The sequence below is a fragment of the Leuciscus leuciscus genome, assembly GCF_965113295.1.
Source record: "Leuciscus leuciscus genome assembly, chromosome: 2".
NCBI classification, from domain to species: Eukaryota; Metazoa; Chordata; class Actinopteri; order Cypriniformes; family Leuciscidae; genus Leuciscus; species Leuciscus leuciscus.
This window is the reverse complement of record NC_138726.1, coordinates 56,634,730-56,660,972: the sequence shown is the minus strand read 5'-3', so window position 1 is coordinate 56,660,972 and position 26,243 is coordinate 56,634,730. Positions and strand designations below refer to the sequence as shown.

The following is a 26,243-nucleotide window of genomic DNA, read 5'->3' as shown; positions in this document are numbered from 1 at the left end:
GGTCCTTCAAAAACATTCTTTAAAGTGACAATACAACTTCATCAATATGGCTTTTCTAACTACTTTTAAAATCCACTAATTTCATTCAAAACTCATTTCATTCAACGACAACAAATAAAAATAAAACATGCAAGTTCAAGTCTAAAGACAAAAAAAATAAAATAATAATTACACTTGTCAGCTTTAAGCAGCAAAAGTAATAAAAAAAAATAAAAAAAAATAAAAAAAAAATATATATATATATATAAATATATCTTCTACAACAGTGAGGACAGCAACTTTGAGTCCCTTGGTGCAGGTTTCATCACTCATCAGGATCGGTGTCCTACAGAAACACAAAAGAGGGGAGTCAGAAGTAATATATTAAGAATATGCATGTCTACATAGACAAAGATTTATATAAAAAAATCATATACTTCCATGTGTGTAACCTCTTTTAGTCATTAAAATATAACGCTAAGGTATATGTTTTTATATTGTGACGGTAGGAGACAACGACAGACATAGTGGGAGTAACGTCAGGCCTTGGAGAGGCGTTAATTAACATAAAATGTCCAAAAATAGGGGAAGTAAAATGTTAAAACAAAAAGGGGATCTGGTGTTCTCGTCGTGCCAGGGAATCATTTAAGAATGGGTATTGATCAGATAGGATGGGTCCAGGTAAGGGGGCGAAATCCGGCGGTCACACGTGCCTCTCTCTCTTCTTTCTGAGTCGCAGGGGGGGGGGCTCTGGCACATGCAAGTTCAAGTCTAAAGACACACACACACAAAAAAATAATTACACTTGTCAGCTTTAAGCAGCAAAAGTGATAAAAAAATAAAATAAATAATGATAATAATAATAATATATATATATCTTCTACAACAGTGAGGACAGCAACTTTGGGCTCGTCCACTTTAGGCCACGACAACGGAGGGGAATAGCACTCCTATTTTTTATGTTTTTGAAAAATGTCTCTTATGCTCACCAATGATTCTCATTTCAGTGCATCCCTATTCAAAGTGTTTCTAAGGATGCTAATTTTTAGAAGGCAGCTGACGACACATTATTAGCTGTTTGATAATGTAGTCAAGCAAAAGGCTAATCATTAATTACCGTTGTGTCTCACGTTGTAAAGAGGGATACACACATATATACATATGAAAATGTAAAAAGGCTACATTGTCACTATAAACAACCATACTTGGCATGAAAAATCAGATGAGAATATTACCAGGCACATCCTCAGGTGGTCTGCGCTGTCTTTAAGCAACAAGGGAAGGCTGAAGTGCTGTCGATTTCCAGTGTGCCACTATATCAGTGTTCTGTAATGCATCAACTAAAACAAAAAAGAATAATTTTTATCAAATGTACAAATATATTTCAACAGTTTACATTTTAATTAGTTATGTTTGTTAAAACCTATCATCAATTTTAAAATTAATAAGTAATTAATGTTATTGTCCAAAATAAACAGATCTATAGAGCTTCAGCAGTGGTGGAGCAAGTGAATCCAAGGAACCAAGAAAGGTTGTCCTTAGATCAACTCAAGTGACTCAATAGAATTCTGCACATATCTGTAAAATACATATATACCATACACGAACACGGTTAATTAAAACAATACACAATTTAAACTCCATGAAAACAGAAGCTAAGAAGCAGAGAGTCGTTCTTCTCCTTTCAATAAGCACTTTACATTAGTTTATATTTTGCAATCATTATTAAACTTATCTTTTAATCTTTAAACTGTTTTTTTTTTTTATTACTGATTAAACTATTGAGAAAAATATTACTGTGAACAAGAATTATAATGTTTTGGATGTTTCCTATAAAATAAAGAAAGATTGTCTGAACTAAAAACAGTCTGTGCTTGCAAATATAATATGGCTGAATACGTTTATTATTTTGTTAAAAAAGTTGAGGTTATTCGCTTATCCGTACATTTTCTATCACAAACTCTGAACTATAAATATTCCCTGAAATTACCAGAACATCCCACTTCATGATGGTGAAATGTCTTATTTTTCAATTCACCTCGCATAACTTTCACCGCTGTTGCATATTTCACTCAAAATGATGATATACACATTCTCTTACAGTGAGGTAAATTATTTAATAAAAAATCCAAACAAGATAATACTTTCCAATAACGAATACGACGTAGCAGTCCTTGTGGCGGACACACACACACTACTCAATGGCGGACACACACACACTCTCTGAGCCACACACACACTCTCTGAGCCACACACACACTCTGAGCCACACACACACTCTGAGCCACACACACACTCTCTGAGCCACACACACACTCTCTGAGCCACACACACACTCTGAGCCACACACACACTCTGAGCCACACACACACTCTGAGCCACACACACACTCTCTGAGCCACACACACACACTCTCTGAGCCACACACACTCTCTCTGAGCCACACACACACACACACACACACTCTGAGCATGTTCATCTCTGAGCCACACACACACACTCTGAGCATGTTCATCTCTGAGCCACACACACTCTCTCTGAGCCACACACACACACTCTGAGCATGTTCATCTCTGAGCCACACACACACACTCTGAGCCACACACACACTCTCTGAGCCACACACACTCTCTCTGAGCCACACACACACACACACACACACACACACACACACACACACACACACACACACACACTCTGAGCATGTTCATCTCTGAGCTTGTCTTTAACATGCGCTCCGAAGCCAAATTAATTTGAGTTAATCAAATTTAAATAAATCTCATAGATGACACTATTTATACATTTTACGTTAGACTTATTAAATATATATATATATATGAATTATTCCTAATTAGATATATTTAAATTAAGTGAACACAATTGAAATGTGTCATACCTAAGAAGGGCTTGAGTAATTTTTTTGAGTGGAGCAGAAAAGACAAACACCCCTTCAAATCAAAATAAATTACACAGTTTACTGTAGAAAAAATAATAATAAAAAACAGAAGACTAGGGAAAGATACCACATCTGTAGTGATACCACATCTGTTCTTATAAGAGGACTGACAATTCACTTTAGAGTAATTATTCAGTAACTGCACACGTGTGTGTGTGTGTGTGTGTGTGTGTGTGTGTGTGTGTGTGTGTGTGTGTGTGTGTGTGTGTGTGTGTGTGTGTGTGTGTGTGTGTGTGTGTGTGTGTGTGTGTGTGTAACACTTTCCAGTGTTATAGGCGTCTCCATTTTTAATGTATGGTCGTCTCCATCTTTGATATTTAGTCACTGTCACTATGGTTACAGGAGATATTCATGAGTATCATGAGAATAGAAAAGGACTTGAGCGATTGAGTTCAGTTCTGATGAGTTTTACTGAAGTCAGAGAGAATGACGAGACTTACAGATTATTAGTGTTGAAGTCAAAACCACAAACCCAGACCAGAGTGTTTTCACAGATTACACATTTTTGTTCTAAGAACGGTTTTAAAACATTTTTGTTTTGGTGATGGAAACTTTAAAGGGTCTATTTTTCTTAGTGCTAGTGGATTTATTTTTTTTATTTTTTTTTTATTTTTGGAAGGTTAGCATGATTTTCCTGAAATATTCTTTTAACCTAATTTGTATTAACAACTCAAAAGTCCTCCTCAAAAAAACTTTACTAATTAATCCAACAGGGAAAGTTATAGTGACGTGATACACAGCAAAATCCTCAGTGTTGAATGAACTCGATGTCTAAATGAGTCCAAGAGTGTTAAAGATGAAGAAACTACAGTTTTTGTGCTAATTTTGAGAACATTATTAAAGACCAGATAACATTGTACAAACATTTTATTAACATTACTGGAAGAATTTTAGTTCATAACTTTTGAGAGATCCTTAACGTTAGCCAAAGTTATGATAACGTTCCCTGTTAGCTGGTTATGTGGTAAAAGTATATTTATCATAAAGGCTCAACACAAAATGCACACATCCAGCGGGCAAAACAAACTCAGTGAGGATCTCAACCACAGAAACTGCCAAAGGGAAGAGAAAGTCGGCACACCAGCTCCAATAATAGACACATGTATCTCATGTTCTCAATGGCCATTAGACTCGACACTTCACCTGTGCTGAGAACATGAAATACATATATTTACTTTTTTTGCAACTGTGTAACAAACGTGGTTTGCCAACTTTCTCTTCCTTTTTGCAAAAGTATATTTATCATCATATGACCAAGACCAGAGTAATGTATGTCTGTCACAGAATGGCTCCATGAACTAAATCCCTCTGGAAACCGTTGGTCAAATGCTTTGCTCAAAGACACAATAGTGATGGTTAACAGTTCATTCACTGCAGGGTTTATACCAGCAACATTCCAGCCCGATCTCACGGGAAAACGTACAAATTCTACAAAGTGGCTTATTCGTACGAATTCATACGACCTGACTCGTACGAATTAGTACGATTTTTGCAAAATCGTACATATTTTACGAATTGGCCAATTCGTATGAATTCATACGAATGACCTACCCCTGACCCCGCCCCTAAACCTACCCATCACGTGGGTTTAGACAAATCGTACAAATTCGTACGAGTGAGGTCGTACGAATTAGCCAACTTTTTATCATTCGTACGAATTTGTACGAATTGGTCGTGAGATAGCGTTGAACATTCCCATTTACAACCAGCGTTTACAACCGAAGGTCCTTCTGAACAATCAGTTTTATTCCCTGAAAGAGCAGTTTTAGTTTTAGTTTTCTGTTTCTTCTCAGGTTTACCCACATCTACAGTGACTGTGACACCAGACAGTCCTGTATTCACTGGAGAAACAGTCAATCTGAAGTGTGTGATAAACTCTGATCACAGTAACTGGAGATATGAGTGGTATAAAGACAGTGTAATATTACAGACGTCTGAGCGTTACACTGTAAACAGAGACACTCTCACTATCAGAGGAGCTACTGAGTCTGATCAGGGTCAGTACTGGTGTAAAGGACAGAGATATAGAAGACCAAACTCATCAACATCAAGCTCTGCTGTTTCTCTCTCTGTGAAGGGTGAGTTCAACATCATTGTTCTTCTAAACTCTCCCTCCTATTTATGATCACATTCACACATACAATCGAGAGTCTTTGACTGAGATCGTTCACACTAATAATGCGGTTCTCACTCCTCTTTTGAAGGGTTAATTCTGCTTAATTCTCTCACAGATGACGTGTTCTTGTGTTTGAAACTGTTAGATTGAGCAAGACAGAACTGAATAAGCTCTTAAAACCTATTGTAATAGTTAAAGTATTTAAACGGCATCATAAAAACACTGCGCTCATTACACATGATATGAACCAGCAGCTAAAATACTTCCAAAAACATATTTTTGCATTTAATTATTGTATTGCTGACTGCTGGAAATCTGTGAATCTGTGAATCTTTGCACAAATGCTGTGCTTCAGACTGACTGAGCGTTACAGTTCATCTGTATTTAGGGTTTAAATGTTAAATTTTTTGTGTTCAAACTACTTGAAGGAGCAAAACTGAATGAAACTGAATGCAGAGATCTGAAAATACATGTTAAAGCTGAAGTATTTTACTTGAAGTGTGATCTAATAACAGATAAAGACGTCTGTCTGACGCATGTGAACACAGACCTGAGAAACAGCTCAAATATTGCAGTGTTATTGGCGGATAATAAACTTTAATTAAAAAATATTTGTACATATTTCCATAGATATATTTCTGTGCACTTACTGAAGTTTTTATACAAATGCAGCTTTGCTTTGATTTTCAGATGATCCTGTCATCGTTCTGTCTCTGATTATGAATGTTGAAACTTTGAGTGTTGGATGAAATTAATCTTAATTCTAATGTTTGATAGACAGTTGATGAGCTTTCATTTTCTCACCTGAAAATAATAATACTGTCATAATTTAATCTTCCTCATGTAGTTCTGAATCTGTACATTTTTCTTCTTTAGATTTTTTAAATATATTTATAATGTGCTGATCGCTATAATGATGAGATGGTGAACTTTTAGAGTTTAAAAAGGACACAAAAGCACCATAAATGTGTCATAAAATAAGTCAAATTTCTCTATATGACAGAAATCATGATTAAGTATTTTAGTCTCCATCATCCTGTCCAGAGACACAGTTTAGAAATAAAACACACATCCTCTGTTTACTGACAGTTTACAGTCATCTCTGATCACTGATGTTCTGCAGAAGAAAAATAAAAGACTGTCACTGTCAAAACTCTGAACATTGTGACCAGAAACAGAGACAGAAAGTTCAGACTGTCCAGTTATTTCACAGCAGAAATACAGGATCATTTTACTGAGTTTTACAGAGGAAAATAAACTACAGATGTTCGACAGAAATCACTCAAAACACAAAGTAACAGGATTAATAATCACTGCATTTACTAGCAGAAATAGAGTTTATAGAGAATCTTTAAGCTTTAAAAGTTCTCAGCGGAATTTGAATGAAACTATTTAGTTGACATTAAATATTGAAATATTTGTCTTTCTTCTCAGATTCCCCCACATCTACAGTGACTGTGACACCAGACAGTCCTGTATTCACTGGAGAAACAGTCAATCTGAAGTGTGTGATAGAGACTTACAGGAACTGGATCTGGAGAACTGACCAGACACATAGTCCATATTACTGGTCAGAACCCTGGAGATATGAGTGGTATAAAGACAGTGTAATATTACAGACGTCTGAGCGTTACACTGTAAACAGAGACACTCTCACTATCAGAGGAGCTACTGAGTCTGATCAGGGTCAGTACAGGTGTAAAGGACAGAGAGATGTAAGACCAAACTCATCAACATCAAGCTCTGCTGTTTCTCTCTCTGTGAAGGGTGAGTTCAACATCATTGTTCTTCTAAACTCTCCCTCTCCTATTTATGATCACACATACAATCGAGAGTCTTTGACTGTTACGTTCACACTAATAATGCGGTTCTCACTCCTCTTTTGAAGGGTTAATGCTGCTTAATTCTCTCACAGATGACGTGTTCTTGTGTTTGAAACTGTTAGATTGAGCAAGACAGAACTGAATAAGCTCTTAAAACCTATTGTAATAGTTTAAGTATTTAAACGGCATCATAAAAACACTGCGCTCATTACACATGATATGAACATATTTTTGTATTTAATTATTGTATTGCTGACTGCACTTACTGGAAATCTGTGAATCTTTGCACAAATGCTGTGCTTTAGACTGACTGAGCGTTACAGTTCATCTATTTTGAGGGTTTAAATCTGTTTAATTTTTTGTGTTCAAACTACTTGAAGGAGCAAAACTGAATGAAACTGAATGCAGATGTTGCACACACAGAAGAGGCAGTGTTTTCTGGTGGCACATATAGTGTTTATTTCTGTCACACTGTATCTGCAAAATCTGCAAAATCAACAAAGACAACAATAAAATGAACAATATGTTGATATGGCTGGCAGTGTGACTTCTTTATCAATAGTGAAACTCTGTTCAATAAACTCACATTATACACATATACATTTTTCAGAACTACAGTATGTCAGGAAATAAGAACATTTGCATTTCACTAAATGATATTAATCTTTCAGTAATCAGATACTAATGCTCAATTCACATTTAAACTGTATACAAGCTCTTAAAGTACCTATATTTAACTATGTGATTGTAAGCTCTGTTCTTTAAATAGCATTTAGTCACATAATACCCACAATGACTGAATGTCATGACACAAAGAATTACAGATCACATGTTACTTAACTATCTGTAAAGACAACATTGTGTGCATTAAATTGATAATCATTCTGAGATCGCGATCTACCGCGCAACCGAGTAGGCCGCATTCCAGCCGCGGCAATCACTCGCATGGAATTCCAGCCGCGGGTGCGTCGATGCGGTTATTTTTACCGATTAACCACACAAATGCATCAAACAAACAGATCAACTTCACATTTAAACATTATAAAACAGTTGCGATGTCCCATCACTCATCTTACCTGCAAAATCAACAAAGACAACAATAAAATGAACAATATGTTGATATGGCTGGCAGTGTGACTTCTTCTTTATCAATAGTGAAACTCCCTGCGGCTCACCACTGCTCCCTAACGTCACCCGCCCGTATTCGCAGGTTTAAGTGATATTAACATAGACATCTTTACTTAATAAATGGTAACCAACTATACATAATAGCAATATATGAATAACAATACATAAGAGTATTTGAATTTATATGACTATTTAAATATAATAATAACAAAATTTGACTTTATATAACCACTTGAATCTATATGACTACACAGAGATCTGAAAATACATGTTAAAGCTGAAGTATTTTACTTGAAGTATCATCTAATAACAGATAAAGACTTCTGTCTGACGCATGTGAACACAGACCTGAGAAACAGCTAAAATATTGCAGTGTTATTGGCGGATAATAAACTTTAATTAAAAAATATTTGTACATATTTCCATAGATATATTTCTGTGCACTTACTGAAGTTTTTATACAAATGCAGCTTTGCTTTGATTTTCAGATGATCCTGTCGTCGTTCTGTCTCTGATTATGAATGTTGAAACTTTGAGTGTTGGATGAAATTAATCTTAATTCTAATGTTTGATAGACAGTTGATGAGCTTTCATTTTCTCACCTGAAAATAATAATACTGTCATAATTTAATCTTCCTCATGTAGTTCTGAATCTGTACATTTTTCTTCTTTACATTTTTTAAATATATTTATAATGTGCTGATCGCTATAATGATGAGATGGTGAACTTTTAGAGTTTAAAAAGGACACAAAAGCACCATAAATGTGTCATAAAATAAGTCCAATTTCTCTATATGACAGAAATCATGATTAAGTATTTTAGTCTCCATCATCCTGTCCAGAGACACAGTTTAGAAATAAAACACACAGCCTCTGTTTACTGACAGTTTACAGTCATCTCTGATCACTGATGTTCTGCAGAAGAAAAATAAAAGACTGTCACTGTCAAAACTCTGAACATTGTGACCAGAAACAGAGACAGAAAGTTCAGACTGTCCAGTTATTTCACAGCAGAAATACAGGATCATTTTACTGAGTTTTACAGAGGAAAATAAACTACAGATGTTCGACAGAAATCACTCAAAACACAAAGTAACAGGGTTAATAATCACTGCATTTACTAGCAGAAATAGAGTTTATAGAGAATCTTTAAGCTTTAAAAGTTCTCAGCGGAATTTGAATGAAACTATTTAGTTGACATAAAATATTGAAATATTTGTCTTTCTTCTCAGATTCCCCCACATCTACAGTGACTGTGACACCAGACAGTCCTGTATTCACTGGAGAAACAGTCAATCTGAAGTGTGTGATAGAGACTTACAGGAACTGGATCTGGAGAACTGACCAGACACATGGTCCATATTACTGGTCAGAACCCTGGAGATATGAGTGGTATAAAGACAGTGTAATATTACAGACGTCTGAGCGTTACACTGTAAACAGAGACACTCTCACTATCAGAGGAGCTACTGAGTCTGATCAGGGTCAGTACGGGTGTAAAGGACAGAGAGATGTAAGACCAAACTCATCAACATCAAGCTCTGCTGTTTCTCTCTCTGTGAAGGGTGAGTTCAACATCATTGTTCTTCTAAACTCTCCCTCTCCTATTTATGATCACACATACAATCGAGAGTCTTTGACTGTTACGTTCACACTAATAATGCGGTTCTCACTCCTCTTTTGAAGGGTTAATGCTGCTTAATTCTCTCACAGATGACGTGTTCTTGTGTTTGAAACTGTTAGATTGAGCAAGACAGAACTGAATGAGCTCTTAAAACCTATTGTAATAGTTTAAGTATTTAAACGGCATCATAAAAACACTGCGCTCATTACACATGATATGAACATATTTTTGTATTTAATTATTGTATTGCTGACTGCACTTACTGGAAATCTGTGAATCTTTGCACAAATGCTGTGCTTTAGACTGACTGAGCGTTACAGTTCATCTATTTTGAGGGTTTAAATCTGTTTAATTTTTTGTGTTCAAACTACTTGAAGGAGCAAAACTGAATGAAACTGAATGCAGATGTTGCACACACAGAAGAGGCAGTGTTTTCTGGTGGCACATATAGTGTTTATTTCTGTCACACTGTATCTGCAAAATCTGCAAAATCAACAAAGACAACAATAAAATGAACAATATGTTGATATGGCTGGCAGTGTGACTTCTTTATCAATAGTGAAACTCTGTTCAATAAACTCACATTATACACATATACATTTTTCAGAACTACAGTATGTCAGGAAATAAGAACATTTGCATTTCACTAAATGATATTAATCTTTCAGTAATCAGATACTAATGCTCAATTCACATTTAAACTGTATACAAGCTCTTAAAGTACCTATATTTAACTATGTGATTGTAAGCTCTGTTCTTTAAATAGCATTTAGTCACATAATACCCACAATGACTGAATGTCATGACACAAAGAATTACAGATCACATGTTACTTAACTATCTGTAAAGACAACATTGTGTGCATTAAATTGATAATCATTCTGAGATCGCGATCTACCGCGCAACCGAGTAGGCCGCATTCCAGCCGCGGCAATCACTCGCATGGAATTCCAGCCGCGGGTGCGTCGATGCGGTTATTTTTACCGATTAACCACACAAATGCATCAAACAAACAGATCAACTTCACATTTAAACATTATAAAACAGTTGCGATGTCCCATCACTCATCTTACCTGCAAAATCAACAAAGACAACAATAAAATGAACAATATGTTGATATGGCTGGCAGTGTGACTTCTTCTTTATCAATAGTGAAACTCCCTGCGGCTCACCACTGCTCCCTAACGTCACCCGCCCGTATTCGCAGGTTTAAGTGATATTAACATAGACATCTTTACTTAATAAATGGTAACCAACTATACATAATAGCAATATATGAATAACAATACATAAGAGTATTTGAATTTATATGACTATTTAAATATAATAATAACAAAATTTGACTTTATATAACCACTTGAATCTATATGACTACACAGAGATCTGAAAATACATGTTAAAGCTGAAGTATTTTACTTGAAGTATCATCTAATAACAGATAAAGACTTCTGTCTGACGCATGTGAACACAGACCTGAGAAACAGCTAAAATATTGCAGTGTTATTGGCGGATAATAAACTTTAATTAAAAAATATTTGTACATATTTCCATAGATATATTTCTGTGCACTTACTGAAGTTTTTATACAAATGCAGCTTTGCTTTGATTTTCAGATGATCCTGTCGTCGTTCTGTCTCTGATTATGAATGTTGAAACTTTGAGTGTTGGATGAAATTAATCTTAATTCTAATGTTTGATAGACAGTTGATCAACTTTCATTTTCTCACCTGAAAATAATAATACTGTCATAATTTAATCTTCCTCATGTAGTTCTGAATCTGTACATTTTTCTTCTTTACATTTTTTAAATATATTTATAATGTGCTGATCGCTATAATGATGAGATGGTGAACTTTTAGAGTTTAAAAAGGACACAAAAGCACCATAAATGTGTCATAAAATAAGTCAAATTTCTCTATATGACAGAAATCATGATTAAGTATTTTAGTCTCCATCATCCTGTCCAGAGACACAGTTTAGAAATAAAACACACAGCCTCTGTTTACTGACAGTTTACAGTCATCTCTGATCACTGATGTTCTGCAGAAGAAAAATAAAAGACTGTCACTGTCAAAACTCTGAACATTGTGACCAGAAACAGAGACAGAAAGTTCAGACTGTCCAGTTATTTCACAGCAGAAATACAGGATCATTTTACTGAGTTTTACAGAGGAAAATAAACTACAGATGTTCGACAGAAATCACTCAAAACACAAAGTAACAGGATTAATAATCACTGCATTTACTAGCAGAAATAGAGTTTATAGAGAATCTTTAAGCTTTAAAAGTTCTCAGCGGAATTTGAATGAAACTATTTAGTTGACATTAAATATTGACATATTTGTGTTTCTTCTCAGGTTTACCCACATCTACAGTGACTGTGACACCAGACAGTCCTGTATTCACTGGAGAAACAGTCAATCTGAAGTGTGTGATAGAGACTTACAGGAACTGGATCTGGAGAACTGACCAGACACATGGTCCATATTACTGGTCAGAACCCTGGAGATATGAGTGGTATAAAGACAGTGTAATATTACACACGTCTGATTATCGTTACACTGTAAACAGAGACACTCTCACTATCAGAGGAGCTACTGAGTCTGATCAGGGTCAGTACGGGTGTAAAGGACAGAGAGATGGAAGACCAAACTCATCAACATCAAGCTCTGCTGTTTCTCTCTCTGTGAAGGGTGAGTTCAACATCATTGTCCTCATAAACTCTCTCTACATTATCATGATCTCACAACCAATCGAGAGACCAGGGTCACATGACCCACTGGTGGGACGTTTGTCATTATATATTTTAAACAATAATATTTTAGTAAAAACCTAAAGTAATATTGACAAACTATATATAATTTGAAAGCTTGCTGACTGATTTTCAAAATAAATGACAGAGGAGCAATAATTTATCATTTAGCAACTAGAATATTTAATACGCATTAGGCATGTTCAGGCCTTTATTTTGGAATATCTATGAACATGAAAAATCATGAAAGATTGGTAGAAACTCCTTTTCATGCCAACAGTTCAAAAGATAAAACCAATTAAATTTTGAGGAAAAAAGGTCTGAAAATGTTCTAAATATAATGAAACAAATGATGGATTCTTGATTTGTGATGCGGCGCGAGCTGTAACGCACATGTGTGATTTTATGCGTTTATTAGAGGTTGAATTCAAATCAAATACTGCTAAACCGCCCGTACTACTTCTCAATAGATCTCTGCTTCATAAATTGTATGATAATTATGGAAATATATGGTTCAGATCACTCTAAACATATATAGAAATGCAGGCGTCCTTATATGGTCATTAACAGAGCTTGGCTGACATCTAGTGAAAAGGTTTGGTACTGCGCCCAAACTAAATCTCACTGAAAGCTCATTTTTTTGAGATCCAATACCTAAAATCTGGAACACAACTTGGCTTTGATTTTCTTGCAGTTTTAAAGTAAAACATGTTTTGTAAAACTATATATTTTATATTTTATATAAATATATTTTTTACATTATACATTTTCATAAACTTAAACTTCTATAACATTTTTGTTTGTTTCACTTTCATAATTTTCACTTCTACAATAACCTTTCAAATGTCTTCTTTAAAACAAGAGCAGTCATATGTCTATATTCCAAAGCATTCTTGAATTACAACTATTTAAGTTTGGATAGTGATGTTCATGTCTCTGTGATAAAAGAAGGGTGACAGTGAAGGGGTAATGTGGAGCTCAACTCTTCTCTTATGCACTTCTGTATCAGCCACATCTGTTCCGATAAGAGGACTGAAGCAATTATTTTAGTCATTTAAATGCTCATTTATTTGAGTCTTGAGGATCTGAATCTGTTGTTGTTCTCCTGCAGATCTAAAGCCGAAGCCTGAACTCACATCAGATCCTGCAGGAGCTGCACTGACTGGAAACACAGTGACTTTGACCTGTCGCATGGATCCGTCCACTGGAAACTGGGACTTTTACTGGTACAAACACACACTGAACCCTGAGACAGAGAAGAAGAAGACAAACTCCAACAGCCTGAAGATTGATTCAGTGTCTGATGGAGGCCAGTACTGGTGTAGAGCTGGAAGAGGGAAACCAGTCTATTACACACAATACAGTGATGCACTGTGGGTAAATGTTACAGGTGAGAGAGACTGTAGTGTGTGATGCAACAAATACAGATCAGAGACAATATCTACACAACTTCTGAAACTATAAATGCAATAATCTGTGTTTGTACAGTGATTCCTAAAGCTGTGCTGACGGTACGACCTGATGAACGAGTGTTTAGAGGAGAAACAGTCACTCTCAGATGTGATATAAAGTGGGGAGGAGACACTGAGTGGACATACAGATGGGAAATAGAGGGAACCAACAACCAATATAAAAACACTGTCAACCGAACCTCAACACAAGAGTTGAACATCAGCGGTGTTGATCTCTCTCACCGCGGTAAATACACCTGTACAGGACAGATACACACTCAAAGCTCTCAGCGCAGTGATGCTGTTACACTGACTGTCTCAGGTGAGTGTGTGTTTGTTGTGATCAGCTTCTCCATCAGTTTCTCTACGGCTCTGTAACTCGTGATGTTTTGTTCAGCTGAAGCTCAGGCATCAGTGCGAGTGTCTCCACAGCCGTGGCTGACTGAAGGAGAATCAGTGACTCTGACCTGTGAGGTTTCAGGCTCCTCTAAAGGCTGGACGTTCAGCTGGTTCAGAGATCATGATCATCTGTCAGACAGCAGCAGAGGAGCTGGAGGATCTTACACTCTCAGTCCTGCTGCTCTACAGCACACAGGAGTTTATACGTGCAGAGCAGAGAGAGGACGACCAGCCTATTACACACACAACAGCAGCTCACAGACACTGTGGATCACTGGTGAGGGTTTATGCTTGTGCTCATCCGGATCTGTGTTTCACTGCAGTCTCTGTGCTGTCAGTTTTGATGGAGATTTTCCTCTTTTCAGGAGTTTCTGCTTCAGTGTCTCTGGTCATCAATCCCAGCAGAAGTCAACACTTCTCATCTGACTCTCTCTCTCTGAGCTGTGAGGATCAGAGTAACTCTGCTGGATGGACAGTGAGAAGATACACAGACAAAGACACACAAACTTGTGCAAAACAAACAGGATCTGGATGTGTAATGGACTCTCTCAGCACATCTGACACTGGAGTGTACTGGTGTGAGTCTGAATCTGGAGAGAAACATCGTCCTCGAAACATCACTGTACATGGTGAGTCCGGTTTATAATCATGACATCTACTAGTCTAATGTTATAATCTAAATTATAATTACAGTCTAAAGACATTTTCCACTAATTGTTTTCTGTACAGCTGATGACAGACTGACTTCTATTCAATTATTTGAATGAGTTTCTCCATAAGTATCTATTCGCGAGTTCGCATGGTCATTCAATCTTAATATAGTTAATGGTAAATGAACTTGGCTTGCTGTCCTCGAACGAGGCTCGATCTAAACCCTCTATGACAGGACAGCGCAGAGGAAGAATAAGAGAAATAGAGGAGGAGATGGGGGGGAGGAGGGATGGCGTAAGAATTGTCGCTGCTTATATACGCTCATAATGATGATTGACAGGACTGAATGTTTAGGCTCCTCCGTTTTGGAACTTCATTTATTGTGATGTTTCATGAACCTGCTCTTAAATGCCACATACAAACAAAGCAAAATGTGACTGGTCACTTTTCACATTTATCAGACAGTTTCTTACTATATAAACTGGCAGATTAAACTGCAAAATGGACGTGTTTTTATGCCAGTGGTTAAAAATCTGATACACAACCAACAAACTCTCATGGAAATTTGTAACTATTTAAAATTTTGGCAAATTGGTGACTAATGTGTATGAATTTGTACAATCTCATTAGTATAATGTTTTTGTGCCCCACTGATGGTTGCGTTTAAAGGTGGACCTTGATAAGGCGGCATCCAAAAGCCACATAGAGGCTATAGAGGAATAATCCTTTGTGACTCGTTTGCAGTCGGTCGTCATTTCCATCAAAAACACTGATGAACTTAGCTTGCTTTCGATTTTATTTTGATAAACTATATAAAGCTTGATACGACATTCAAACCGATGCAATACGGTCAACAGAAAGTTTGCTCCCGCTACTCGCCTCTTCCAACCCTCTCAAACAATCCACCATAGGAAATAATAAAGACAGCAGAAGTGATCCGCTGTGCCCATGTGACACTGAATAACCAATAAGAAATAACAAAGAATGAATGCTCCTACAATGCTTACTTTTTTCAACAACAACAAAAACATTTTAAACAAAACAATCATTTACTCATAAAATAGTTGCGTTTTCTCATGAGATTTGGTAAAACTACACGACACTAGCATAAGAAAGCTTGAGAGGCATAAAGTACAATTCATAATATCAGTATTTTTCTTATGATTTGTTTTGCTGTATTCTTATTATTTGCAGCATTAAACACACATCTCTTGTGTTTGTAGACGGTGAGGTGATTCTGGAGAGTTCTGTTGATCCTGTGATTGAGGGAGAGACTCTGACTCTACACTGTTTACATCGATCTACAAACTTCCCGATCCTCAGCGCTGATTTCTATAAAGACGGATCACTGATCCAGAATCAGACGACAGGAGAGATGAGCATCACTACTGTCTCAAAGTCACATGAGGGTTTCTACTACTGTAAAACAGAGAGAGGACAGTCACTCCACAGCTGGATCTCAGTCAGAGGTCAGTGACTTTCCTGTGACTTTCCTGTGACTTTCCTACCTCAAACAATAAAATGAATAACTTAGTATTAATATACTGTGATGTCATCATTTACTCACCCTCATGTCGTTTCAAACATGTATGATGTTTCTTTCTTTCTTTCTTTCTTTCTTTCTTTCTTTCTTTCTTTCTTTCTTTCTTTCTTTCTTTCTTTCTTTCTTTCTTTCTTTCTTTCTTTCTTTCTTCTGAGGAACATAAAATAAGTTATGTGGAAGTTGTTGTTTTTCTCCATACAACGAGAGTAAAAGTTCCTTCAAAATATCTTTTATTTTCCACACAAGAAAGAAATTCAAACAGGTTTGAACAACATGAAGGTCAGTAAATTTGGCAGAATATATATATATATATATATATATATATATATATATATATTTACTATTCCTGTAATACAGAGCTGTAAAAGGGAAATGGTGGTGGAATAATATGAGATGGAAGGAAAAATATTTCAAAGCTTTTATATTCACTCACAAACTTTGGGTTCCTCGAGAAACTTTCAGAGCTCTGTAATGTTGCTCAATAATGTTCTTGTGTTTCTGTTTTTCAGTGTCACGTTCAGGTCAGATTTCTGTCCTCAAAATCCTCAGTTTTCTTCTGGCCGCTTCTCCGTACCTGCTAGCGACAGTCGTGCTGCTTTACAAATGTTACAGAGCGAGAGGTAACACTTTTTCTCTGACACACACACACACACACACACACACACACACACACACACACACACACACACACACACACACACACACACACACACACACACACACACACACACACACACACACAGAGACACACACACAGAGACACACACACACACACACACACACACACACACACACACACACACAATAATGTTTGTGTATTTCACAGTTCATCTGCTGAGGACCAAAGTCAGTACGCCGTAACAGAGGAAGAAACTTGAATCTGATATTAAAGAGTTAATTCTGTCCACATGTTTGAATTTTCTGTCAGCATTTATTTGTCCTTTAACATGGTTTGAAAATATTGTAGTTTGTTCCTCTTATAAGCTTCATATTTGTAATACATTTTATATCATAACCTTGTGTTGTTTTAGTCTGTTCTTCAATAGTGAAAGCTTGACAATGTAGCTTGTTCGAGTAATTATTAATCATACATACTATTTTTATTCTGTATCAAATGTTCTGTATAAAAGAATAACTGTTGAAATTAATAAGTGTGTATTTACAGAGTGTGTATCTTTGTTTTTCACATTTGTATAATCATTTGTAAGCCATCATCTAATCCAAAAACAATGTCTTAATGTTTCAGTCATAATCAAATAATAAATCTTTATATATAAAGTGTCTGTAATTAAATCATTTCATTTATAATCTTTGTTGAAAGTCTCCCTTGTCTGTTCACCTGTGTTCTTAATAACTCATTAGTTCATTTGTTTGGTCAATGTTTATTAGTCCTTAGTTTTGCTTTGGTCTGTCCGTTCAAATCAGTGTATTTGTGTGACACTAAAAAAATATATATATATATTTGACTGCAGTTTATAACAGACTCAAATACTCAAACAGAGTTGAAATAGCAGTACTTGCCTCTGATCAGACTATAATCAAATTACTTCCTTAAAGATGCTCTAAGCGATGTCACGCGTCTTTAGGCCACATACAAAAAACTCAAAGAGTGTAAAACAAGCAGATCCATTACAGATGACCTGATGTGATCTGTGATCAAGGCCGGAATTACCATGAGCTTGATCTCTGCCTTTACACGTTTATGTTTGTTTGATTTGTACAGTTATATGTCAGTCAGAAATGATTAGCCGCATTTCCACTGTCGAGCCAGTACGAGCGAGGGCTATAAACGGGCCAGCCGGGGCTAATAGTTTCCGACTGTGATCTTAGAGGCCATAATCAAACTGCATAAACTGGTATTTCTAAATCATTTTACATAGAAGGATACACTTATTGAATCGCGTCTGCTCTGATTAATTTATTAAAGGTTCTCTAAGCGATGTCACACGTTTTTTAGGCTGAAACATTTTTTTTTGTCACATACAGCAAACATCTCCTCACTATCCACCATCTCCAGTCCACACATATGTAGGGGGTCCCATTTGTCATTTTAAGCCTCAGAAGGGTGCTCGCGAGTGCACCCTATGTGGTCGATAGGCGCTCTCGATGTGCACTTTTCCCTGGCTCAGCAGCAGACTTCTTCCCGACAGTCAAAGTGGCATTACGTCACGAAAGTGTGGACTCGTAGGAAGACCTAGGGAGGGTCTTGCTAGCCTCCGTTTTGTTTGACAATACTTTAAACGTCAACAAGAAGTGACGTCACCCAACATCACTTAGAGCACCTTTAAGTCCCCCTGTTGTGAAAATCAAGCTTTTAATGTTTTTGTCTATGTGGTGTTTTTAATATGCTTTCAGACAAACTGTGTGCAAATTAATAAATCAACACCATTGCTGAGCAGTTTCTCCTTAAAACTGCAGTGGAACAAAGACATCTCAAAAACGCTGTTTGAAATCGCCTATGGGGAGACCCAGGCAGTTTTACGGCCCTGTTGTTCCTGATGCGTACAGTAAGGGGATATACTGCGAAATAACATCATCAAGTCGACGCTCGAAACTTACACATTATTTACCGTCCCGTCCATTGACCAATGTTGTGGTTTTTGTTCATTTAAATATAAACATTAAAATTGCAACCCAGTCTCCCGGCAGTTCGTGACATAGTCACGAAATTGTATCTATTGATTCGTGTTCATGGACACGAATTTCCTTCTTTTTTTCGTGCCACACAACACGACTTTCAATCTAATGTATTTCAATGGGGCGTATTTTCCGTGCCTGCACCACGTTTTTCTTTGCAACATGGTCTCACCCCTATTCGTCACATAGGCTATGCCGTTTGGTAATTTCCCCCTCACGTCCAAAGCCGACGTTGAGGGTACCCCCTATTCGTCACATGACAACAGAGAGGGTCGTCCGATAGATTTCAGTGCAAATCCCTCATCTTTGAATTTTGAACTTTGGTTATTTTTCTAACCCTAACTCTTCCTCTCTTTTTTATATAGTTTTGGGCTACATTAAACTTACATAATTACAGGACGGTATATTTTCTATATGCTTAAAACATGCCTTAATTTAGGTGGGATATTTTATAATTTTCGGTCACATATTGTGGTAATTTCCCCCTCACGTCCATAAGCCGACGTTGAGGGTAGCTAGTGTTACAGGTACCGGCTGGTATCATGTAAACAGCTTATATGCTCTCGCTCTGAAACAGGAGAAATAAGTGAGACAGGGCAAAGTCTGCGTCCGTTTCTCATCTCGCTCAGCAGAAAGAGAAAGACCGCAAAGCGGGACAAACTGACGTAACGCCCTGGGAGCACAATAAGCGCCACACTGCCCCCTGCTGACGAACTCCAGAATTACTCCTGATTTCTATATAAAATATATTAGCGCAAATAAATGGTAGAAACAGGTTAATTACCCCTGAACAAAGTTCAAAAACATTTCTTTATAAAATGACAAAAAATACCACAAATGTGATAACAATTTACTGGGCATCACACTAGCTGAAACCCTTTTCTAAATCGGTAATATCACGATTTTTCCTCTCTTTTTTATATAATTTTGGACTACATTAAAACGACATAATTGCAGGACTGCATATTTGCTGTAGGCTTAAAACATGCCTTAATTTATTGTGGGATATTTTATAATTGTCGATGGTATTTAAATTTGCAATGGCTTATAGTCATAGACAGTATATAAACTGGACACAGCGACCCCATTGGATTCAACGGAGACAAGTGAAGTCAATTAGAAGCTCTCACTTCCTGATGGCTGAGCGTACTGCGCAGACTCAAACTGAGCTTGACGACGTAGATGTGACGTGAGCAACCCGTCTGTCTTCTAGTAGCTGTGCCAAGAGAAATCTGAATCATTCCCTTCCGAAACTTGCAGAGACGGAGAGTGTGAGTAGGAGGTGTCCATGAGCTAGGAGAAGGAGTAACTTGTGCTAAGTATTCTGATTAATTACTTTGTCATTTTGCCTCCACATCCCCCCGATTGCCCGCAAACTTCTCCTCCCGTCCATACGGTAATCTCTCTACTGTGCGACAGAGAGTCGCGTGGTTATGACGCAATCGTTAGCCTATTTTTACAAAAACTGCTTCTACAGGGCCATAACGTAAGATACAAGGTAATGGAGCCTTTTATACATTTTCGTGTTTCTTTAGAAATAAATAATGGACAAATGGAGTCTTTAAACGCCTTAGATGTAAAGTTATTCGCTGTCAAAGTGACTCCAAAATGAATGGGAGTTGTCGGTACACGATCCGTTCCACCTGCACGATCCGTTTCACGCGGGCGCGTAATTACGTAGTAGAAAACGTCACGGTTTTCCTACACTATCGGAACCACGCATGCGATGGATGGCACAACTTGCGGCATATTTGTGTAACGTTATCCCCCATTTAGCATGTTATGTTTTGAGGTTAATTTTTAATTAGTCAGATGTTAGATAATTATAATCTATACTTTTTAAATATTGTGTATCCTTATTAAAGTAAATTAGAAACAAAACACCTGCAAGTGTACACTTAGAAGAGTAAAAATGACAGAAGGCTACGTTAATTCAACTTTATTAAAACTGCATATGGCAATCAATTTGCACTTCCAAAAGTCATACATTTGTGGAAAAAAATGAAATAAACGAATATACAAATTTATTTAAAGTATAATAAAATAAAACATAAAAAGCAAAGGCAGATCAGAACATTTAATGAACAAAACCGGGTTCTGTATGGCAGACAGTGGAGCGAAAGCCGGGCGATAAAGGTCGGTAAATGGAATCAGTCAGGAATACATCTACAAATCCAGAGGAGCAAAGAAACTAAATAGCAGAAAAATCAAAGGAAAAACTAAACAGGTGTGCAAGCGGTTACCAAAAAAAATTTTCTCAGTGAGTTTCCAAAAAAGGAAAAAACATTAACGTACAACAAGTCTATGCGCTTTTTTATACTTCTGCGTCGAGTGTACGCCGTAGTGTACGTCGTAGGGTACGCACGTAGGCGACACCGTCGTGAGCATTTATACTTCTGCGAATGTCTGTGTTGCTCTGCAGTTACACCGCCGAAACGCTAGTTGGCGCGGGTGGGTTTTAATGTTCCAGTTCCACTGTGTTTACATTCCTCGCGGCTGTTTTGAGTTTAGGTTTCTACGAGCAATGGCGACTGAAGGAGTCATACAGATGGCTGTATTTCCGCACTTCTTCAAGCAATCTCTCGGTCACTTGGTTTATTTCCATGGCTCTTCACTGATCTTCGGAATTTAAAAATGGCGGGCGGGCGGTGCAGAGTGCAGAAGATCATTCCGGAAATGGGTAGGAGGAAACGCGATGCTATCCAGCCGACCAATCACAGATCTTGCGGTCCGCGTCGCCGCGACGCGTAGTTACATTTTTGAGGAGGTGCGCGTCAGGGTACGGCGAAGGGTACGACGTATGGTACACGTCAATGCGTATGCTACGCCGTACCTTCTACGCGAACCCGACGCAGAAGTATAAATTGGCCTTAAGTCGCTGTCTGTTTGGTTTCCATGGTGACGCGTCATTGCTTGTTACGTGACACACACACACCGCAGCCACAACAGCGCCGAATGAATGATGAGCTGCTTTTATGTCATTTTTCCTTTTTTACATTTGTTAGCTATGGCATGAAATATCTGGTATTCCGATTGTCAAATATATGCAACGCAATATATACTGTATAGCAAAAAGTATTGCAAGAAAAAGGCAAAATGAATGCGATCTTAAGACGATTTTTTAAATACTCGACGGGCCGGATTAAACAGCCCAACGTCAATGTTGTTTACAGAAGACAATAAGGAACATAATATGCATTTCTTTTTTTTAAATAATATGCATGGAACAGATCGTGCAGTGTCGTAAATCGTCGCAAAACAGAATTATCATTTGCGCATGTGCGTTTTCTACTGCGTCTACTACGCATGCGTGAAACGGATCGTGCAGGTGGAACGGATCCTGTACCCATAGATATTATATAGAGACTAGATGCCCGATTGGCCGCTGGGCACTGAGAAATGCGGCCGCCATCTTAAACCGGTCGTATTCCTAGTTTCGTTGCGTGGCAGCAGTGAAGATGCTAGAGCACTGTGGAGTATTTTCCTGTTCTAATCGGCGGACCATCGCAAATAGGGCCCGGGGGATTACTTTTAACATTACCGTACTATTGGTTGTATTTTGTGAATAGAATATTACCAGATAATTGAGAAGGAGCAAGGATCTTTGATATTACTGTACTGAAAGCGTAGCCAGCTAACGTTAGCTAGGCAATGTTTACTGCACCAGCCGGTGTTCACCTGACATGGAGAGGTGGGGCAAAGTAATAATTACAAGAGCTTCTCGGTTATTTTAGTCCCGTCCGAATGTGCATCTCAGTAATCATTATGGACAATGTCAGTAAAGATTACGGCGACTTTTACCTTCTGTAAAAAGGTCCAGGAAAATTACCTCAGGTAACGTTTATATTAATAGACGAGACGTGCGAATAGACCCTCTGTAAATCAAGTAATTTCGTGTTTAAAAGTAGTTTCCTGTGGTTTTTCCAGTATTGAGACGCTTGAAAAGGCATTCAGTTGCGTTCTGGACACTAGGAGAAGTCTCCCCCAAGTGTTTTCTGGCTCCCTCAACGCAAGTGTTTTCCACATACCATTCAGATCAGAAAGAAGTTCGAAAGCACTTGTAAGAGGCACGAAACTTACTTTTAGCGCAATCCAATCTGAAGTTAATTCATACATTAATTGTTCGACCGGACATAACTATTTTATATATATAGGTTATTTGTGTTTGCGCACGTGATATCAGGAAGCAATGTAAATGTAAAACACACACGTTTCTTCAACTTATTAAAATATCTTACCTTACTGCAACTATCTGTTTCTGCTTCTGCTTCTTTATCATATTTATAGTGTGTGATTTATAAAATACCTTATATCCTACATCACATATTTTGATTTTGGACGTCTGGTCACTTTATATCTTAAATCAGAATATTATATTAATGTTAAGCCTACTATGAATATTAAAATACGCCGAACCATGTGTCCTGTGTAATAGCTACATGAATGACCTTTGCAGCAAAAAAAACCCGCATGAAAATCAGTTCGGTATTCAGTGAGGTATGATTAATTAAATGCGCTGACAGCTCATTGCACCTGCCATTCAGATTACACTGAGTGGAGCGGGTGACCGGTCTAAGATGGCGGCTCCACGGCTCGCCCGCGCCAGTAGGCAGTAGCGGTCGATAGGGCGTCTATTATGTCTATGCCTGTACCGACAGGAGTCAATGGGATGCTAACAGCAGGTGATGGTCCGCTAGCCAATGGCGGCGCCCGGGGAAACTTCAAAATAATATGAAACCCTGCCCCCCTGCTTATAGTGAGCCTATACTTTGCTTTTTTTTTTTTTTTTTTTTGCCAAAAAAAAAGAAAAAAAGAATAGCCTACTTTTATAGAACTTTCATCTCAATACTGATTATGAAGTTGTCATAAATTAATTATATAGCCTACTGCAGAAATGTTTATTGCTTTATATGGACATATCCTTTGGCAAAGAGATGGATGCATTCTGGGAAGTGATATGTGTTTAAATGTAATGGCTACATACTCGTGTTTCTTTCACTTGGACATTTATGCTGACCCCTTTAAAATTTTGAGCACGGATATAAAATAGTAAGACTGTACTTTTTAATTATGATTGATATTTTGGCGCAATTTTGTGCAACACGTCACTGTGTGCGACCATCGCAGAAACCATTGCCCAGCGCGATTCCACCACGGCAAGTCGCTTACAACAGCCTAATAAGCAAGATGAATTCATAAGCATTTACACGTCCAAAATTAATAAAATTACGAGTTTATAAAAAAAAAACATGTTCTAGGCCTAGATATAGGTTCTAGATGTATATATATATATATATATATCACAACATGTTTGTTTTTTTTTATGTGGAAATACTCAATTTTATTTTGGACGTGTAAATGCTTATTGAGAATTTATTGGGGGTGTTAGCAGAGTAATTTACGCAGACAACAGGGAATACTGTTTCACATCAACCGGTTTCGTTCAGACTGGCGCACTTTTATTTAAACAGAAACATGTGCATTCATTCAGTCACTGATTAGGTCACATGGCATACACTCTGCAATATGATTGCCTGGTTCAAAGAAAAAAAATAAATAAAAGGTAAACAAATCAAATATAAATGAGAGCACAATATTTAGAAATCTCAACAGGGGGAATAGTAATTGGGGACATCTAGCAGCTAGATGATGTAATTTTCTCTCGATCATCGTGGTTCACACACAACGTCACTGTAATGTGTCAGTAATAACAATATTATCACTTGGTCTAACGTTATACTGCACATAACGCTGCCTTTAAATCTGGGATGGCGAACCCTAGACACATCCCACATAACAAATTTTTTCTGGCCCAGCTCCGGGCCACACAATCACTTTTCCCTTGGCCCAAGTACCGCAAAGAATGACGAGAATGAGAATGAATCTCAGCCAGTTAGTCACCCTTAACTGGCCCTGAACTGGGCCAAAACAGGTTTTATTATTAGTACCTTATGGCTGAGATTCGGGCCAGTTATGGCCCATGTGTGACCCTTGTCTTTAATCCAGTTCTGGGCCACTTCAGGGCCGTCATTCTTTGCGGTACTTGGGCCGAGGGAAAAGTGATTGTGTGGCCCGGAGCTGGGCCAGAAAAAATTTGCTATGTGGGTAACCATATCAACACCACCCTTTAACCAGAAAACCCAAAACTGAGCCATAACCCAGCCTAATCTTACCCAAACCATGTGAACAAATAAGGCTCAAGAAAATTCAATTCTCAAAAATAGTTTATTTAACAATAGGCACAAGCCAATGATAATAAATTATTATTATTTTCTATTTTTTTTAGTACATTCAAAGCTTAACATCTTATTACCACCTCAAAGTGCATTTAATTTCAAAATGTTCTGGTCTGTCTTAAACAGTAGTTTACTTATTGTAGTAATGCACAAGCCAAAAAAAAACAGCTAGAATTTGTGAACACTATTTTAGTTGCCTGAACAGCCAACTATGTACAACATTTTTCAATTCTAACTAAATGAATCTATCAATGAATCTAGCACTGAAATTTAAACATATAATATAATTTTACTCACAACAAACATAGAGCAAAAAAAAATAAAAAAATACTTAAAACAAATTTGCACATAAGAATGTTTGTATGTGTGAGGGAGAAAGTGATGCTATTTAGGACTGTCCTCAGGAAGTGAAGTACAGCTCTGCAGCCCCTCTTTTCTCCTCAAGCGCTCTCGCCAGACAGCAACATAGTGTCGGCCCAGATCCGGCCCACATCTGGACCGTGTGAAATCCACATGAACCAGATCTGGGCTGATACTATGTTGCTTCCTCCATCTCTATCAGGAGCAAGTTGAAGCCATCTTTGTATTGTTGCTTCTATCTCCTGATCAGAGGCATGTGTCAGACGATTTTTTCCTCACAGCAGCTAAAAGACAAAATACTAAATTAATAAATACATATACAAATATTCATCCACCTACTGTAAATAAATGTAGGTAACAAATTAAAATAAGGTTGCTTCGGTTACATTTTATACAGGAAATGATTGCTTATAATGTGGCACTATTGAATGACCCGCAGGCCGCAATCGCACCGCGGTCGCGTCAGTCTGTACTCGCGTTCTCAAGTTCAGGGCAGTGAATCAGCTACCATATAGTTCACTTCAATAAAGAACAAGGTGACATCCGAGTTTGAATTCAGGTATTTAAAAAAGCTCCAAAAAAGAGATG

General features: G+C 37.4%; 1 protein-coding gene across 1 annotated transcript in view; it reads left to right on the top strand.

Moving 5' to 3' along the window:
• LOC309493191 (titin-like) overlaps positions 1-26,243 on the top strand; it is a 442,694-nt gene that overhangs the window by 219,449 nt on the left and 197,002 nt on the right. Inside the window, exons 20-23 of the mRNA XM_082162311.1 lie at positions 4,729-5,013; positions 6,486-6,818; positions 9,235-9,567; positions 11,984-12,319. Of these exons, the coding sequence (XP_082018437.1) occupies positions 4,729-5,013; positions 6,486-6,818; positions 9,235-9,567; positions 11,984-12,319 (1,287 nt within the window). The remainder of the gene's footprint in view (positions 1-4,728; positions 5,014-6,485; positions 6,819-9,234; positions 9,568-11,983; positions 12,320-26,243) is intronic.